The sequence below is a fragment of the Delphinus delphis genome, chromosome 16 (assembly GCF_949987515.2).
Source record: "Delphinus delphis chromosome 16, mDelDel1.2, whole genome shotgun sequence".
Taxonomy (NCBI): Eukaryota; Metazoa; Chordata; class Mammalia; order Artiodactyla; family Delphinidae; genus Delphinus; species Delphinus delphis.
The window spans coordinates 14,657,078-14,677,995 of record NC_082698.1 but is presented as its reverse complement, the minus strand read 5'-3'; the positions used below and the strand labels follow the sequence as shown (position 1 = coordinate 14,677,995).

The 20,918-nt window shown below is 37.4% G+C and overlaps 1 protein-coding gene across 1 annotated transcript in view; it reads left to right on the top strand.

Annotated features, from left to right (window-relative positions):
- ATRNL1 (attractin like 1) overlaps positions 1-20,918 on the top strand; it is a 672,454-nt gene that overhangs the window by 546,827 nt on the left and 104,709 nt on the right. Inside the window, exon 28 of the mRNA XM_060034012.1 lies at positions 13,805-13,919. Coding sequence (XP_059889995.1) covers positions 13,805-13,919 — 115 coding nt within the window. The remainder of the gene's footprint in view (positions 1-13,804; positions 13,920-20,918) is intronic.

Below are 20,918 nucleotides of genomic sequence, written 5' to 3'. Positions count from 1 at the left end.
CCTCTTTGTATAAGGACACCAGGCCCACCCTAATCCAGGGTGACTTTGTCTTAACTAATTATATCTGCAAAGGCCCTATTTCCAAATAAAGTCACATTCTGAGGTTCTGTGTAGGCATGAACTTTTGGGGGATACTATTCAGCCCACTTCAGAGGCCAAGTCAGGAAGCAAACGAGATTTGCTTCCCTGTTGGTACCTTTATTTGTGCTGTGAATCTTTTAATTAACCCTGCTCTTCTTTTTGAAGAAAATACAGTGAGACAGTTGTGTGCAGTGGGCCACACCCAGTGACAGAAGGCTCCTCAAAGGCTTAATCAATTAGATAATTAGTAGGACCGAGAGGGAATTGGTAAAGCAGCAGGAGTAAAACCGGAGGAAGGATCATTACACAGACTCTGACCATTAACTTCTAGTTGTACTGAAAAAGGAGCTTTGGGGGGAAAAAAAACAAAACAGATTTGGAGAGAGGTTTTTTTCACTCTTACATACTTCTTATTCCAAAGCAAGCTCTGATGAGGTAGTTGAGTTCACACAATCAAATCATTTGAGGAAAAAGCCAAAAGGAATGCAAATATATTTAGTTTGGTCACACGGGATCCACACATGTCAGATCATAGGTGGGGCAGCAAGCCTACCCTGTGAGTTCCAGAGACCCTGGGAATGACCACGATGACTGCATGAGGACCCCGTGGTCCTGCTAAAAGCATCTACTGCCTACTATCCACTTTCCTCTCGTTTTTTCCCTCTTAGCCCTCTTGATTATAAAACTAAGGCAATTTTAATCTAGCAAAAAATGGTGAGAGAGCTAGTAGGCAAAGAGTCTTCCCAGGCTACACAGAGACACATAAAAGCACACTCAGTAACCATTTCTACATATGCCCATAAGATAGTTTTCTCTTTGCTGTTTAGGCAGAAAGGTTTCCGGGAATCTTTATCTTTTTTATGGGTATTTTCCCTCTGAACTTTTCACCACTTTCATTGATCAATTATCATCTCTAAAAAACTTGGAGCTTGGTTCCACCTTTAATGCACAGACACTTGTAATACTGGTCCCTTACTCGGAACCAAGTCTTAGACAGTGAAAATCTCAGGAGGGAAAGATAAAAAAAGAGATCTGGATATAGAAACCTCCTTTACTGCCCTACCATGTATCACCAAAACAAAGGGGAAGGGAAGTATTAAGGTGGAACCCGATAAAAATGGCTGATATTCGATTGGTTTTAATTAACAAAAATTGCATTTGCAAATGATTTGACGTAATATAAAAATTTAAACATCTACTTTTTGTCAGGCACTATGTTAAGTGCCTTATTCATATATTATCTTTTATAATCCTCAGAGAAACCTTGCAGGATTGGTGTTATCAACTCTAATTTCTATTGACGAAGCTGAGGGAAAATTAAATAATTTGCCCAGGGTCCCGTAAGATTTGAACCCAAGTCTGCTTCACATTTAGTAAAGTCATTTGGGCCTGATGAAGTACTTCAAGACTTTATGATAAGATTATTCCCAAACACTATGGTCAAAATTCTTGAAATCAGAAAGACTGCTGTGCCCACAAACTTCAAGTGACATACGAGGATTGTTATAAACGGTCAAGGAGATGTCTGTGGTCCATGGGATTGGTGATGTAGTCACTGCTTTGAATGATGCTGACAGGTCACAGCACACTGATAGCAACAGGTAAAAAGATACTGGGGAGGATGTGAAAACCCCTTGAGAAGAAGATCACTTTAATTTTTGCATTATTGATGGGTTTTACGGAAAAGCGGCCATGTTACTCACTGGCAGCTGTGCAATTTGCCTTTATATAAAGAGGCAAACAAAAAGCAAGCTCTGCATTGGTAACTTCTTAGAAAGAAAAGAAAAGAAATTCCTAGGGCTATAGCTATAATGTACATATTCAATATTATTTTAGTTTCAGGTATATAACATAGATTTAATATTTTTACAAATTATACTCCATTTAAAGTTATTACAAAATAATGGCTATATTTCCCAGTGCTGTACAATATATTCCTGTGGCTTATCTGTTTTATAGATGTAGTTTGTATCTCTTAATCTCTACCTTGCCCCTCCCCCTTCCCACTCCCCACAGGTAACCACTAGTTTGTTCTCTATATCTGGTGAGTCTGTTTTGTTATATACATTTGTTTGTTTTAATTTTTAGATTCCACATATAAGTGATAACATAGAGTATTTTTCTTTCTCTGTCTGACTCATTTCACTAAGCATAACACCCTCTACATCCATTCACATTGTTGCAAATGGCAGAATTTATTCTTTTTTATGGCTGAGTAATATTCGTTGTATACATACACCACATCTTCTTTATCCATTCGTCTGTTGGTGGACACTTAGGTTGCTTCCATATCTTGGATATTGTAAATAATGCGGCTGTGAACATTAGGGTTCGTGTACTGTTTCACCTTAGTGTTTTGTTTTCTTCAGATATATACCCAGCAGCAGAATTGCTGGATCATATGGTAGTTCTATTTTTAGCCTTTTGAGCAGCCTCCATACTGTTCTCCATAGTGGCTGGACCAATTTACAATTCCACTAACAGTGTACTAGGGTTCCCTTTTCTTTACATTCTTGCCAACATTTGTTACTTGTAGACTTTTTGATGATAGCCATTTTGACAGGTGTGAAGTGATATTTCATTGTGGTTTTGATTTGCATTTTTCTGATGATTAGTGATGAACACTTTTTCATATGCCTATTGGCCATCTGTGTATCTTCTTTGGAAAAATGTCTACTCAGGTCTTTTGCCCATTTTTTAATCAGATTGGTTTTTTTATATTGAGTTGTATGAGCTGTTTATATATTTTTGGATATTAACTCCTTATTGGTCATATCATTTGCAAATATTTTCTCCCATTCAGTTGATTGTCTTTTCATTTTGTCAGTGGTTTCCTTTGCTGTACAAAAGCTTGTAAGTTTAATTAGGTCCCATTTATTTATTTTTCCTTTTGTTTCTTTTGCCTTAGGAGACAGATCCAAAAGAAATATTGCTATGATTTATGTCAAATAGTGCTCTACCTGTGTTCTCTTTCAGGAGATTTATGGTTTCAGGTCTTTAATCCATATAATGTACATATTCATACATACATTTGAAACTCCATGTGTCTTCAGTATGTTATGGAAGTTGATATTCATAAGGGCGATCACTGGACATGGAGACGATGCTAGATTACCTTTAGTATATTAGAGTCTGGTTGAGAAGCAGAGAAGTGGGTATTGAAAGAGATTTCACACTTACTAAAAACTATACCTTAAAATAGCAAAGTCTTTGTAGGGTTAATGTTCAACTTTCTGGGAAAACTCTGTCATCCAGAATGACTCATTCCCTTAGACATCTAGCTAGGTTTTACTGTATTTTAATTATATACATACCTTTGTAACCAGTCAGATAAGATCTTTCAGAGTTTTGTCCATGCTTTCGTTACTTATAATAGGCTGTGATTGGCATAATAATCATACCAGAAAGTCATTTATTATGCTGGATCCATTAACATTTGATTCCTCATTAAGAATATTGCCATGTCTGCACTTGTATTTTTTCTGCTGACAGTTTTCACAGAGTTTCTTGATTTAGTTTTATGATTGAGGTTTCAGAAATAAATGCTTTAATTTAATGTTCACTTGGTATAACAGATTTGAACAATAGTTTAATAAAAAAGCACTGTGGGTTCCTGATAAAGAAAAGTTTGTTGATGTCCATTTGGGATGATTTGCAGCATGTCTTGGTGAAGGTTGCACAGAGGCCCACTCTGTGCTGCAGTTGTCAGGTTCCATCTGAGCATCTATAACTTTCTAAGCAGGTATTGATAATCTCAGTCATTACCAGGAAGAATGAGAAGGGGATGATGAGAGCCCTGTTTCACAGAGGACCTCAGCCTCCTCTCTGACCTCTTCTCATCCCTGTCTAATCAACACTTCTGAGGCTCTATCCCCAATGAACTTCTAGCAATTTCCTAAACAAGCTGTGTGCCTTTATGCCTCTGGGTCCATGCTTTTCCTGCTACCAGAACTCTCCATCCTCATTCTCCTAGTCACCGTCAGCAAGGGAACGTCCTTCCCCAAGAGAACGACTCGTCCCTCCCCCTCCTTCCACTCCCGCCCCCAGGGCTCCGTGCATAACTCTGTGAGCACATTTAGCTCTGACGTCGTCTTAGTTGCCCTCAGCCTGACTGCCCTGATGGCAGCTTTACCAGGGCAGGCACTGTGCCTGTGTAGCGCTCTACCCCCAGTTGCCAGCAGGGGGCCTAACACATTTACGTTTTAAATTGAATGGATCTATCAGCAGCATGACTAAGGTCACATTTTGCATTTATGACGTAATGTGTTTTGGAAAGGACCAACATGGAGGGTGGTACCAAGATTCTGATTTTCTAACTTTCCTGCTGGCTTATATCCATCTGCTATAGATGAAGCTTCTCTTTATAACTTTTTGTCACAACATGTAAAGATTTCCCTTGTGCACAATTTGGAAAAGAAAAATCAAATATTCATTTATCCATGAAATACTTATCGATCACACAGCTTAGGTGCCAGGAAAAGTTTACTCTGTGTAGCACATAATGTTCACCGTCGGATCAGACTCCTTGATAAAAGCAGAGAACAAAAATGAGAAAACTTGGCATTGAGATCAGATTTTTCCCACCCTATAAGCCGTCAATAAAATTCTCCCTTGGAGGCTTAATTTCTTAATTAATTAATTGCACACCATTAACAGAACTTTTAAAAATATGGTACCTGCCTTCAAATAGCTTACTTTTGAGTTGAGCATATTCTTTAGTGGAACAGAAAATAATTCTAAAGCAAAGTGGGAACTGGGAAGAATAGCATAATAATAGTAATAGCTGACCTTTACCAAGTACTGTGATATATATACCTATGTGGGTATGTGTGTATATATACACATATAGATACATAAAATACATATATTCTATATGTATATTATATCTGTATATAATATACATCCTATATGTACATAATATATAACGTTTAATCCTCATAACAACACTATGAGGAAGGTGTTGTTAGCTCCATTTTACAGCTGAGAAACTTGAGGTACAGAAAGCTTATGTGATTTGAACCCAGGCAGTGGTTGCTAAAGGTTGTTCTCTTAATCACTACATTACACTTGCTCTCAGTGGCCGCAACAGGAAAAATAACTTACTCCTGATTATTGAGATAGAATAAAGTGAGGAGGTCCTGGAGTGGCCTAGGACGACCTGGGGTGGCTTCTTGCCGACTGAGAGTTTTGAGCTGGATCTTGCAGAAATGGTAGACATTGGCAAGTAGTCTGAGTGGATGAAATGACCAAGAGCACAGGGTGGGCTGAAGCAAGACGGGAAGTCAGTTGATTTGGCAGGCACATTTGTCTCTCGTACTTAGCAGTATTTTTTGAGGTCGAAAAGAACGGTCCCAATTTTGAAATGAGTGTATGAAGTATAATGGTTAGGTTGCTCTCTGCACAGAGCTATGGAGAAAATTACAGGTTGTAAGAAATCTAATTATGGCAATTACTTGAGAGATAATCTATTTCAGATTTTTGAAAAATACTATCAGGAATCAACTTTTAAAGATAATCTGTTCGAAGTCATCCCCTATTAACGTGCATCTGTATTGACCAACTCAGGGGCAGAGCATGATTATATAATATCTCAAAAAGAGATACTATCCTCATCTTCTGGGACCTAAATACCTGTGAAAAAATAGGTGGCAAAATAACTGCTATCACAGTCCAGCCTCTTCACTCCCCAACTCAATGCCACACAATTAAAATAACAGCAAAACTCAGTTAAACTATATATTTTACTATAGATATAAACCTTGAATACGTGTGTATATGAGTGTGTGTGTGAGTGTGTGTGCACGTGTGTGTGCATATGTGTGTAGTGAGAGATTTTGAGCAGAGAATGAAAGTAGAGACATTTCAACAAAGAAAAAATATTTGGTACAATATGAAAATTAAGTTTACCATAGAAATACCTTGAAACTGCAGGAGCAGCATACTAATTCTGCGAATATTATGTTTTATTCCTTTACCTATTCCCACATGTAATACTTTATTCTCTTTGAATTTTCTTCTAATGCAGTTTAACCCTGGTTTTGAGAGTGTCCATCAGCTTAATTTCTTTTATTAATATGAATTGTTCTCCTAGCGAGTAAAGCTAGCTAATGTGTTTCTCCCTTTATCATTTCATACAAATGGTAAATAAGGAGAGAATATGATTTTCACTTTTGGTTTTCTTCCCAAATCTAAACAACGAAATCAGAGAATCTGTTTCTGAGATCTGGGGTCTTGGTATTTGCTGATCCTATAGAATCAACACAGTTCATCAGCTGTGAGCCAAGTCGTCAGGCTGACTTAATTCAATGTTCAGCAGATTAATTCTATTTTACTAATGTGACTAAAAACTAAATTTTATATCAATATAAGCAGTCATTACACTGCAAATACCAACTTCTGCAAGCTGTTGAAAAAGACTCATTTTTAATTATAAGTGGATTCTGATAAGAATAGCATTAGAAGTGTTCTAATAGGGAAATGTTAGAGTGATTAATGTGCAGTTGTTTGCATTTTTAACATTTCACTCATATATCAGATTAGTATTTGTGTATACTGTCAGACTTTATTCTGTCCTTGTCAAAACACTTATTACTGCTGACAGGTATAACATATCCACATTAATCCTCAATTCCTTGATTCAATTTTCTAATTGCTTTTTTGGCATGCAGTGGTGGCCACTTAGTATTATGTGATGTATTCATCATATGGTATAATAATGTGCTTTAAAAATTAGATGTGTCATTTAAAGTACTTGAACAGGAAAAAAATTACTAAGGATTGGAAATTTCAAATTTCACTGTACTTAGACTAAGTGTTAGATATTGTTACGTCACACATTCTGGAGGTTGTCCATAAATCATAGTCACAGAATGTTGAAGAGATCCTAAAATCATCCAGCCTACTTGTTCATTTCCCAGTTGGGAAAACTGATTCAGTAATATGCCCAGGATCACACAACTAGATACTGGCAGAACTGGTCCTAGAACTCAAGTGTTCTGGACCCTGCTCAGAAATGGGGCAAGTATACGCATATAATTTTTATATTCCTCCTATTAATAGTCAAGCTGAGAGAATGAGAGACTCCTTGGCTTCTTAAGCTATACTTTTTAGCAGTATTGTATAGTGTTTAAGAATAAAGATACTAGAATCAAACAGACCTGGGTTCCAATCCTGGATCTGCCACTCACTAGCTGTGTTACCCAGAGAATATTATCTGACCTCTCTGAATTTCAATTCCCTCATCTGTATAAAATAGAAAATAACACAATAATGCCTATTAAGTGCTTAGCACAGCTCCTGGTTCCTAGGAAGTACTCAATAAATGTTGGCTGATATTATTTTTCAGTGTTTTATTTTATCCCTTTAATATCCATAATTTAATTTAAATCAGTTTCTACCCACTCATACGTTTGATGAGTGGGTAGAAACTGAGTCATACCTCCCTGTTATCTCACCATGTGACAATTGCATTTATTCTTTCATTTACTCGTTCACTTACCATGTGTAAAATGCACTCCATTAGATACTATAGGTAAGGCAAAAAGGAATCCAATATGACACCTGCCTTGGAAGAGTAGGAATCTAATAGATTCCTATGTTGTCATCTAATACAACAATTACATCAATACCTATAGTAAAAGACTGGGAAACATCAGTCCCCAAAAGGTAACACAGGTGCCATACTTAGGCTTTTCAAAGAGAAGAAGTAAGTACAGGGCCAATAGACATGAATAAGAAACTGGACCTGCCCTCAAGGAGCTTGTTCCAGTGGGAAGACAGGGCAGTTGCCCAAGTGTCACTCAAGGTGGAAAATGAAAAGGGCCGTAACAATTAAAGAACTAAGGAGGGAGAAACTAAATACCTCAGACCAGGGAAAGCTTCATGGGTGAGTTGGCTTTGAGGGATATATAATTTTAGGAAAGTTAGAGGCCTATAGGAAGGATCTCCTGGACAGTAGGAATATTATGAAGGAAGGAAGGAACAGATTCTGGAAACCCTGGGCACAGACGTTAAAGAGTGAGCACTTAACATTGACTAAAACATGGAGCTTGTGCAGAATAAAAGCTAAAGTTTGATGAGTGGGGAGACACAAGAGCCTGGCAACCCTGAAATGACCTCTTGGACTCCATTTTACAAAGTGGCAGCTCTCAGCCCGTTTTGACACATAGGCATGTTTTTTTGGCAGCAAAATTTTTGAGATTTAATGTTTTAAATAAATCTTGTACTTTTCAGCTCACTGTGGTACCGACCGCTTTTTATTGTCTTATTCTACAAGTTAAGGCAGTCTTCTTACCTATTATAGACAGTATGCATAACGGTTAGTCATACGAGCTCAGAAAATAGACTATAGTTTTCCAAATCCTGGTTTGGTCACCTATTAGGTCTGCAACCTTAGTTATGTTATTTAAACTCTGAGCTTCAGTTTCACAAATTATGAAATGGGAATAGCCCCTACCTCTTGTGGTAGAATTAAACCCATGTAAGCATTTGGCGTAGCATAAGGCATGTTGTAAGCACTTAAGAAATGTTAGCTGTTCCTTGAAGAGATTTGAGTTTGCAAGCCCTACTGAGGCAGTACTGAAAGTTTTGCTTTCTGTTTCATTTTATTTTTTAATGAAGTATAGTTGATTTAAAAAGTTTCAGGTGTACAGTAAAATGATTCAGTTATATATATGTGTGTGTGTGTGTATATATATACTGTTTTTCAGATTCTTTTCCATAGTTCTGAAAGTTTTTTGAGAAAGGAAATAACATCCTTCTAATCTTTGGAGTTCTAGAGCATTGAACTAAAACCCTACTTAAATTGCAATGACTAGTCCAAGGACATCAGATAATTCTCTTAAATCCTTAGCTGCTGGGGTTAGTTTCCAGTGCCACCCGCCTACTACTTCACTCACTCTTTGAGAAGGCCAGTGGAGGAAGGAGCAAGTAGCCAGCTTTGCCTGTTGGTATCTTCAACACATCCAGTGATTCTTATAGCAGCAGTTTCCCAGGCTAGATCCCAGGTTCAGATAGTGGCCTCCCTTTTTTAGGACATGTTATTATGAGTTTTAAGAACTGTAATCTTGAAAATCCTTATGATTCCAGGAGCTTCTCTGGTAATTTGCTTGTCTTTAATAGCTGAAAAATGAGAAGAGTTTAACATAGAATTGTTGCTCCAAAAAAACAAGAACCTGAAGATTTAAGTACAATAGGTTGAAAAACACTAGTGTGAACAAAACGAGTCTTTTGTAAAAGCTCCGTGTGCTTAATGAACAAGGACTGCTAATTACATGACTGTCAGTGCTATTTTCTGGCACGGTCTAACGCCAGCTTCTTTCGGTACAACAAATATGAAAATGCCTAGAAGTAAATCACATTTGCTGAGTGCTGTGGGCAAACAAACCCATGCCTTATCTCTTTCAAAGGCAGCCATGGAAAATACATGATAAATTGCACAGTTCAGTGAACATGTTATGTCATTGTGAAATGATTTTGATTCATGGTTATGTATTTATTGCTAAACAACTGACAAACCTCAAGGTATCAGAAATATCATTCATGGGGTTTTGCTGTTTTCTCTTGCAAAATTCAAGTGCTATGAAGTGTTTTTCTTTTTTATTTAAAATACTTTATTGAAAGTGATATTTGCCACAGTCTTTGGAAATAATTTTTTAAATTATATGAATTCCTGCCAGAAGTGTCAAAGAGCTGTGCTAGTCACTAATATTTTTATCATAATGAATAATTCATATTTTTGCTAATATCCTTTTATGAAAATTTTCTAGCTAAAAATAGACAAAGTTGTAAGCCAGTTTGATTTCAGAATAGGATTATAATCTCGTTTCATATAGCTTATCAATATAATGAAAGTTTTGAATGTTTTCTGTGCAATAGCAGTAGAATTAAGAGTGAGAAAATTATATTAAAGAAGATATTACAGAAGTGGCTTTTATGCAAACATAATTCCTTTCCCATGGTCAACATATCTTACTATACTCTATCCATTGCTGACCCTCTTCAGTTTAAAGTATTAAATAATTAAACCATTTTCTACTTGAAACTTACAGTTATTTTTTACTAATTTTTCTTTCAATTGGTGCTTTTGGCATCAGCACTTGATGTTTACAGCCTTTTCTTCTAGTGTTAAAAGCAGCAGGAAAGGTAACCTGTCAACACACAATATGCACGAGGCATATCGTAAGCACTTAATAAATGTTAGCTATTCATCAACAGATGTACTCTCACTTTGTGTCTTGTTTTTCTAAATCTCGTAAACCAAGAACCACTGTTTCTCAACTGGTGGTTTTGTTTTGTTTGTGTTGTTTTGTTGTAATCATGAAATTCTTCTTTTCTGAGTTTTATAATCAAGTATTTTAACGTGGCTTTGTATATTTTGAGTAGTGCCGTTGAGCTCTTACAAATAAAATAACAAAGAAAACCTTGCCTGATGGTAGAAATGATAAATTATTTCTTAGGTATATTAAAAGGGATTTGGGTATTTCTAATATATCGCCATCATTTAAACCTGAATTCATTTTATTTTCCTTTAGTATATTTTAACCAATTGACCTTTACATATACTTTGCATTTATTAAATTAGGATAAATTTTAGTAGCCTAGAAATACGATTCAAAACATTCATAGTGTTTTTCTTTTAGCCTTGGAATATGACAAGCCTATTCTCTAAATATTTACATCATTGGAGAATATCTATGTACTTATGCTGATTCTGGCTTAACATTTTCAAAAATAAGTCTGTTAAATTAAATGTAAGCTTTAAAGGGGAAAACCATAGATCTTGTAACTTGATACAAGTATTGCAACATTGCTTACAGCATTTTCTTGGAAGATTTTTATGCCCTTCTACTACCATGGCTACTTTCACCTTTATGTTCAAAATTCCCAAAATGTATCTGTATGAGGATAATTTTAAAACGTGAGATTTATGCTGCTATAAAGGAGAAATCCTTTATAACAACATAAATCCGTTGTCACCAGAAATTTCAGTCTAAGTTTTACATGAAAGGGAACATATTTTATCTTTAATGCCTCATTAAACTTTCTGGAAATGGCAATATTCTAAAATATTCTAGGTGGATGACTACATATGTCTGTATTCCTTCTGAAAAATTCAAACATCAGTAAAAAAAAAAAAGACTAAACAAATCATTTGTTCTAATAATTAAAGTAGTGGTATTTTCTCCTCCATTTAATTTTGCCTTTATGTATAGATGTGACTTTAAGTCAACCATGTCTCGCCTGCACTTTTTGAGTGAAGTAGCCAAAACCACCATTCCTCAGCCAAATGACGTTCCTATTGTTTCAAAGGTGACGTTGTATTTAAACCTTAATTCTCTGTGTGTTTTTGTTCACATGTGTGTGCCTGGATTGTGTATGTTCACACACATGTGCTTGCACGTGTGTTTATGTTTGTGTGTGTGGGTGCATGATTTTTTTGTACATTCACAATATGATAAACTGCATTGTGTTGCTAAGAACATGGACTCAGGAAGCAGCCTGAGTATAAATCCCAGCCCTGCTACTTCCTAGTTGTGTGAATTTGAGCAAGTTCTTTTAACTTCTTGCTTTCATGTTCTCATCTTACAGGGTTGTTGTAAGATTTAAATAAGTTAATATATGTAAAGCATTTTGAATACCTAATCCATAGTATTTAATAACATATTAGCATTACCGTTATAATCATTATCATATATTCATTTACTTTATTTCTAAAGTCATATTATTTATACAAATGCATTGGTGGGTGATTATTACGTATGTATTTCACTGAAATGATATTAAAGGTGTGCCTTGCTGTATGTCAGTTATAGCTCAATAAAACTGGAAAAAAAAATTTTAAAGATATGTCAACGGACTATTTTGGATTGTGATAATTTGATTAGATAAACTGTTATCATTGGTGAGAGGAAACAGTTGCGAAAAAGCAACAGAAATTGCATAACCTGGTGGCTCACAGACGACATATCAAATATCAAATATACTAAAATGCATTCAGGGACTTCCCCTGGTGGTTCAGTGGTTAAGACTTCGCCTTCCAATGCAGGGCGTGTGGGTTTGATCCCTGGTCAGGGAGCTAATATCCCACATACCTCGTGGCCAAAACACCAAAACAGTTTCATTGTCACAAATTCAAAAAAGGCTTTAAAAATGGTCCACATCAAAAGAAATCCTTAAAAAAAATGCATTCGTTTGTTCAAATGTAGGCCTGTTGCACATCTACAGTGTGCCAGGATTTCGTGTTAAAATGACATATGGTACCATAGGATCCAGCAGCAATCATGCTCCTTAATATTCACCCAAAGGAGTCGAGAGTTCATGTCCACGCAATGTTTATAGCAGCTTTATTCATCATTGCCAAAATTTGGAAGCAGTCAAGATGTCCTTCAGTAGCTGAATGGATAACTAAACCGTGGTACATCCAGACAACGGAATGTTATGGAGCACTAAAAATGAATGAGCTATCAAACAATGAAAAGACACGGAGGAACATTAACTGCATATTTTTAAGTGAAATAAGTCAACCTGAAAAAGCTGAGTACAGTCTGATTTCAACTATATGACATTCTGGAAAAGGCAAAACTACAGGGACAGTAAAAAGATAGTACAGATGAACCTATTTGCAGGGCAGGAATAGAAACGCAGACGTAGAGAACGGACTTGTGGACATGGGAGGAAGGGGAGGGTGGGGTGAATTGGGAGATTAGGTTTGACATAAACACATTACCATGTGTAAAATAGATGGCTAGTGGGAACCTGCTGTATAGCACAGGGAGCTCAGCTCCGTGCTCTGTGATGACCTAGATGGGTGGGATGGGGGGAGGGGGAGGGAGGTCCGAGGGAGGGAAGGGATATATGGATACATAGAGCTGATTCACTTCATTGTGCAGCAGAAACTAACACAACATCGTAAAGCAATTATACTCCAATTAAAAAAAAGACACGGAGGAACATTAAATGCATATTTTTAAGTGAAATAATTCAATCTGAAAAAGCTAAATACTATATGATTTCAACTATACGACATTCTGGGAAAAGCAAAACTATGGGGACAGTCAAAAGATCAGTGGTTTCCAGGGGTTGGGGGTGGAACGAGGGATGAATAGGCAGAACACAAAGGATTTTTAGGGCAGGAAAACTACTCTATATGATACTATAATGAAAAATACATGTCATTATACATTTGACAAGCCCATAGAATGTACAACACCAGGAGTGAACTCTAATGTAAACTATGTATTCCGGGTGGTAGAGATGTGTCAGTGTTGGTTCCTCAGCTTGTACACAAGTGCTACTCTGGTGGGGATGTTAATGATAGGGGAGGCTGTGCATGCATGGGGGCAGTGGGTTTATGGAAAATCTCCGTAGCTTCCTCTTAATTTTGCTGTAAACCTAAGACTTCTTTAAAAAATAAAATCTATTAGGGAAAGAAAAAAACAAGATAAAAATAGAACAAAGCAATGAGTACTTTTCAAAAATTGCAAAAATATGTGCTAATATGTAATACCCCAAGAAAAATGTCTTCTAAATGTAAACAACCACCATCACCAAAAAACTACATATTACTGCAATAAAGTATTCAACTGAACTATTAAAAAATGAGAAATGGTGTGCCTTCAACTACTAGGAATAAACATTTTAGCTGCCTGAAGCATAGTAGGAAAAAAGTAAGATAGCAGTGTCGTGTAAACTGTGCAAATTTAGAATGGGTTTTCTTTTTCAGGGAGCACCCAAACCAATAGCCATTGAACCATGTGCTGGGAACAGAGCGGCGGTTCTGACTGTGTTTCTCTGTCTACCACGAGGATCATCAGGTGCCCCTCCCCCAGGGCAGTCAGGTAAGATGAATGAGGCACCATCAGCAGTTAAGCAAAACATGCAGATGGAACAGAAGAAGTAAACAATACTACCAGATAGCACAATAAAGACATTTACAAGGTTCTGATTTACAGCATGGTAACATTTTATTAGAATACAAACTTCTACCCAAATATCTAGATATCTGCCTTGCTATAAATTCAGATTTGCAAGTGTTTCTCCTAAAAAATACGTGTTGAATATATGTGTGTATTTGTGTATAACATAACACATGTATGTACGTACGGACACACTTCAATTTGTTGTTGTCATTGCAATGAGTAATCTCACTAGCAGGGCAAAGTGACCCTTTTGGGCAGCTTCTTTTCTCCCAGTATGTGTGTCATATGGGATGCCAAATTAGAAATACGATTAGAAGCTTGTTTCATAAATATGGAATCTAATTAGGGAACTTACTTACATGTTTGGAATGTTTTGCGGCATCGGAGGATAAAAGCTTGCTGCAACCATCCTGGAATATTGAAGATAAGTTCTTGCTGTCAGCACCGGACAGGTGTGGTTCATGGACCCAAGGACCCTCTCCTTCACTTGAGCACAGCCAGCCTTTTCCTCTGATTCTCCTTTTCCTGCATAAAAAGTATATTTTGAATTCGAGGTAACTCTGTATCCTCTTAGAGATCTTCTCATTGCTTCGACAGTTGTCCACATTGTAAACATGCCCCGTGTTGAGTATAACTTGTAACTAAATCACAAACCATGCTTATTTCTCTCTTTGTGCATATCCTCTTCCATCTGCTTACAATTTCTGATTATTCTTTCTCCCGATTGTTTTCTTTAAAGGACTCTCGGTGAAACGGATGCTTTTTGAGGGTCAGGGTGATTTCAAATCTTTCTCTTCAGTTCCCCTTAAGGATAAAATAACGTGCCAGAGATCTGGCAGGTTCTCAACAGTAGTTGATGATAAACTCAGCTCCCTGCTTAGTTTTCTTTCCTTAGTTCCCTAGTTAGCTTTGACCTTGCTCCTCACTTTCTTGATTTGTGTCCAACGAGACACAAAAATGGAAGCCACACTACTTTATACCTTATAAATTTTAAGATATTTATGTAACAGAATTTTTCCCATACAGGGACAGAGGAATTCCATCACCTTTAGACTTGTCATTTATGGTACCTGATGATATCTTGTTGCAGGAGTTTCTACCCAAAGTTCATTTGTAGATGTTTATTCAATGAAACAAACCTTCTCATATGTTGAGCCAATGCCTTACTTTTCTCCTTTCAGAACAACCAAGGTAAATGGGATGCAGTAAATAGAATGGCTTGGCACTGGTCAGATAAGATGGATAATTGTAGGTACTGTGCCCAGCTAATGGAAGTATTGTTTCAAAGCTGGGATGATTTCCAATACAAACACTTTACTAATGAAAACAAGTCTGTGTGATATACACCAAGGTTCTTCTAGATCCTTGACAAGATGATGTACTGATGGGCAGAGTGAAGGCGACTGCCAATACGCTGTCCCTTTAACCTTTGAAATCTTTTTGACTGATTTGAAAAAGCCAAATAGCAGTGTGGACCATTACCTCAGCTGTGTTTTATTACAGATGCACTGCAATTACTAATGGTAATGGTAAATTAGACGTGCATAGTGTTTCCTATTTTTCACATTTGATCCTTACGACAGGCCTGTGCCATAGGTATTATAAAACTCACTTTATAAATGAGAGACTTGGTGTATATAAATCTCTGTATTTCTATACTCAAGGAATTATTGGAAAAACATTACAGTAAAGAGAAAAGCAACAACAAAAAATATTTATTACTAACATTCCAGGTAATTTTTCCTGATGATCTATAGCAGAGAGCTTATTGCTCTATAATCTACAGCCTGTGTCTTCACAAAGCCAAACATTTGGAGGAGTACTGAAAATGTCCCCAGGGTTCACACAAGTAGGCAAAACCTTGAGTTCATTCACAACACTTTTTGTGGTGACTGTAGATCGAACTATGTTGAATATCTGTGTGAATAATTCAGGATGAGTTTGTTCTTTGTTTAAAAAAAACTAATAAAATTTCTCTAGCTAACTTTATAGGAGTAGGAAGAGGAAGAGTCATTGATTCTACTCCTTCAAAGTAAAGCATTGTCTTCTGTCTGCAGTCTACTTTGAAATGCATCAAGGACATAATGTTATTGATGGATGGATAGTAGGATGAGTAGAAGGACAGATATGTCATAAAGCAAGTAAAGCAAATGTTAATGGTAGAATCTAGGTGATGGGAATACTGGAGTCCATTTTAAAATTCTTTCCACTTTGCTGTATGTTTGAAATTCTTTATGGTAAGTTGTGGGGAACAATAAAAGTTTTTGAAAACTCTTGACTTTACTGGGGGAAAGTAAAGGCAGCGCCTATAGAGAGGAATTTTCTAATGCTCACATCTATGTTTTCCCTAAACAAGGCAAATGCTGACACCAGTATACAAACGAAATGGCTTATTTTTTCACTTCTCATCAAGATATTTGGTGTGTACCCAGTCAATTAAAACTTAACATAGTATCATCCAATATTTGAGAGGAAATGCCTTCCAGTGATAGTTTGGGAACCATATTTGTTCTCAGGAGGGAAATACTGACATTGGTTATCTCATTGCTAGAGTTTGGCTTATCTCATATCTTTACAGGAAGTCCATCTGTGTGCCTATGCTTATCACAGTGCCCTGTGTTTAGAAAGCAGTTCATAAATGTTCTTGATGATTATGATAATGATAGGAAACCTGGGAAACATGACCTTGAGCAACCACTTCTGTCTATGAGACTCAGTGGACAACAATAAAATGAGCAATTGAACTAGAATCCATTCATTGATTCTCAAATTGCACAGCTAGGAGCCTTATGTGCTGAAGAGCCTCCTCCAGCGTTGGTGCAGGGTTAGAGGTTAGGGGAGTTAAGAAGGAGGTACTGGGCTTCCCTGGTGGCTCAGAGAGTCCGCCTGCCGATGCGGGGGACACGGGTTCGTGCCCCAGTCCGGGAGGATCCCACGTGCCGTGGAGCGGCTGGGCCCGTGAGCCATGGCCGCTGAGCCTGCGCGTCCGGAGCCTGTGCTCCGCAACGGGAGAGGCCACAACAGTGAGAGGCCCACGTACCGCAAAAAAAAAAAAGAAGGAGGTAGTGGAGTAGCTTCATGGACAGACCCCTGACCCCATCCCCACTGTGTGAAGGTCAGGGCGCCCAGAGTCTTCTCTTGGCTCTTGGGCTATTTATGTCTCCTAATGTGAGTGTATCTATTCAATGAGGAATAAGCATTAATTATTAGATTAGAAGTTCTCTTGCAATACTTTGCACAGTTTCTAATTTTTTTTATCAGGCCCTTTTTTGAAATGTAGCTTCCTAAATGTCGAGTGATGCTGTTCATAATGCACTCTTCACGACTATGAATGAAAGCATTTAAGAGAAGGATGAGTTTGGGGGTATGGAGAAGATGGAAGCATCCCATGAGCGTGGTGGTTTTCTCTCAGAACCTGAATGCCAGCACTAACAAATAAGTGATTCGGAAACAAGCAGGGGCTAGTTCTGGCCATCTCTTTTAAGTAGCAAGTAGTGGGTTTTTTTTTTTAAATTCAAAATATGGCATTGTCTTTGGACTTTATTCTCTTTCTACCAGCATATATTTCAGTAATATTTAGCAAGTAATAATTAGACATGGCCCTTTAATGTCTGTCTAAAATGTGTGAAGTTCCCTTCCATGGCTCTCATCTTAGCAGAGGTCAAAAGAGAAACTGCAGATTCATCCTTTAGATTACCCCATGCAGTAATCTTTCCCTTCTTCTTCTTCTTTTTTTTTTTTTCTTCTTCTTTTTTTTTTTTTTTCCATGTAATGAATTTAGATGTTTATGAGCAATTCTCCCTCTAGGTAGCTTAGGAGAGTAAAAGCAAAAAATATTAAATAGGCTTTTTGGCACTCCTGGAGCTGGGCTAATTAGGTTCCCTGCTCCCCAGCCCTGTAAACCTGCTGCTTCATTCCTGTATTTTCTGTGAGCAACCGCTGCCAGCAATGCCAGACTGTCTTGGGCTAAAGTGAGATTTCTGCTGTTGATATATGTACACAGCCACTTCTCTTCTGCCTCAAAGTGGTTGGAAGACTGACGTCCTCGTAAAAACAGGGCATATCAAGTAACCCTGCTGTGTGTCTCCAATCACCTTGGACAGCAAGGTCCCCAAGCATTTTAGAGTCACATTAAGATGAAATGTGAACAAAGTAAATAGAGCTCTTCAAAAGCATAAACTGAAAATGATCGTGATTGTGTCACTTTGTGATGAAGGATTATGGATTTCATAGTTTATGGATTCTTAGTAATACAAAGCGGATTAACTTTTCTCACTGGATTCAAAATCCGGTGGCCCAGATGTCCACTGCCAAAAGGGAGATAAGTGCTTCACCTAAATGTAGAACTTTGCCCTGATCTTGCCTTATGTTTGGCAAAAAAACAGAACAAAACAAACGGAAACTGCTGGAAAGTCTAAGATTTTGAAACTTTTTTCTTTAGGTTTAGAAGTTTTGGCAGGATGACCAGATTATTTTGAAAAATCTAGAAATATTGTACGATGTTTAAAAATGATAGTCTACCCACAGTGTCATGGGTAATAATAATGACAAAAAGAGAACTTTGGTTTAGTCAAATGAAAAGAGGAAAACAAGAACTAGTAATTCTGAGCACTGAAGCAGGTTCTTTACATGCACTAGTTCTTTTAACCCTCTTAATGAACCTGAAAAGTAGCTATTATTATCCCACTTTTACAGATTAAAAAAAAAAATCTGTAAACTCAAGAGAGATTAAATGACTTGTCCGAGGACCAATACAGCCAGTGAGTGAGTGAACCAGAATTCAGATTCAGGGCCATCTAGATCCTCAGGCTGTGAGACTCTCCCTCATCGCTGTGCTTCTCTGGATAAAGATACAGGGGTACTCGGGATAGCCCATATTCCAGAAAAAGCTTTACATTCAGATCAAAGAGGAAGGACCTGGAGTGTTCTGCTAAGCATTGGACTTAAGGGGGCAAGAAGGATATATTTACCTTTCCTAGTGATTTAACTCCAGAAATTTGGTAAAATGCAAAGGTGCACGTGCCATGACACATCTGCTAATGAACGTATGACTCCGTTGTGTAATAGCAACTTGGGGCATGTAGTTATAGGAAGAGAACTTCGCCTTGTATGTGTGAGTTATGGACTTGGAGTCCCAAGTCCCAAGCTGTAGAGCCAGCTCTGCCACCAGCTAACTGTCGCCAAGTCTTTTCATCTCTGGGTCGTCGTTTCTCATGTATAAAATGACTGGATTGGGCTAGGATATCCTAAGATGGATTTCACTCTACTCCTGTTGTACAGTTCTACTATAGATTATGCTAAGTCATACCAGTTTGGGGTAGGAAGAGCAAATAACTTGTTTCTAAGTAGTACCTTACCTTTCCAGCTGCTCAGGACCAGTTAAGAAGCTGTATTCCTATGTATATTGCTTGTTAGTGAATAAAAATAATTAGCACCAATCCTTAATTCTTTAAAATAATTTTAGTCCATTTCTTCTTTTAAATTAATTTATTTTATTTATTTAGTTTTTGGCTGCTTTGGGTCTTCATTGCTGTGCACGGGCTTTCTCTAGTTGGGGCGAGTGGGGGCTACTCTTTGTTGCATTTCAGGGTGGCTTTTCTTGTTGCAGAGCACAGGCTCTAGGTGCGCGGGCTTCAGTAGCTGTGGCACGCGGGCTCAGTAATTGTGGCTTGCGGGCTGTAGAGCGCAGGCTCAGTAGTTGTGGCGCACGGGCTTAGTTGCTCCGCAGCATGTGGAATCTTCCAGAACCAGGGCTCGAACACATGTCCCCTGCATTGGCAGGAGGATTCTTAACCACTGCACCACAAGGAAGTCCCGGATCCTTAAATTTTAAAAAAATTCTTAATAATTTTATTAATAAAGGTTAGTTCTCAATCTTCTCAGCATGTTTAGAAGATGTAGATCGTTCACATTGCCCCACTTTAGAAATAAGTAAAAGAAATCTCATAGCACCAATGAGAGGTAGAGGGTCTCTACAATCTCAGAGATGAATTGGGAACAGACTCCAGGTCTGCTGGCTCTCAGTGCATTAATCATGCCTCTGAAGCCAGTTTTTTAAAGCTAATTTGCATTTTTCAGAACCTTCTGGAGTTTCCTGTCCCTTAGGACTCTGTTTTCTTTCCATAACTCTGCCACAGTACCTTCACACTTGTAGAAACACACCTGTTGATCTAATCTTAGCACTCTCTTTTTTTGAGGTGGCTGGAATAAGAAATAAAACTACTGAATTGTATCAAAACTTCATTATAAAAATCTGTCATGTTAGTGACCTTTTAAGCGCAAATTCAAATATTGTTTACATCCAACATATGGGTCTTCATAAAAAGAAAGAAAAAGTGGGCACTCATGGCAAAACAAGCTACAAAATTAGGAAAGAGAGCCCAGGAAATGACAGAGATAAGAACAAATGTCTGAGATTATTGTTAATAATACGACTTTGTGTCAAATAAAAAAAACAACCCTGATATTAAAAGTAAACAAAATCAACAGTAGGAGCTAATTTTATCTTCTATCCAAAATATAGTTATTATGAATCTTCACTTGTTACCTTTATTCATTCTAGAAATATTTAAAAGTATCTGCTACATGTCAGGCACTGGATATATGGTGGTGAACAAAACAGAATTCCTGCCCCCATAGATTTTAGAGCCTACATGGAGATAAACATGAAAAAATAATCATGCAAATAAACCCATAATTATAAAATGTTGTTTTATGAATAAAGAGTAGACAGTGTTATGAGAAAGAGGTGAAATAACACTGATGTACAATTGCTAAGCTTTAATATCTTTCCATAGTAGTAACAAAATGGCAAACGTAGTCATTAAAACGCCCTTTCCTCAGTTCTCACTTGTCATCACGTCTCTGTAGTGTTTGTTGAATATTCCCCATCATGCCTCTCCAACGTCTGGAAACTCC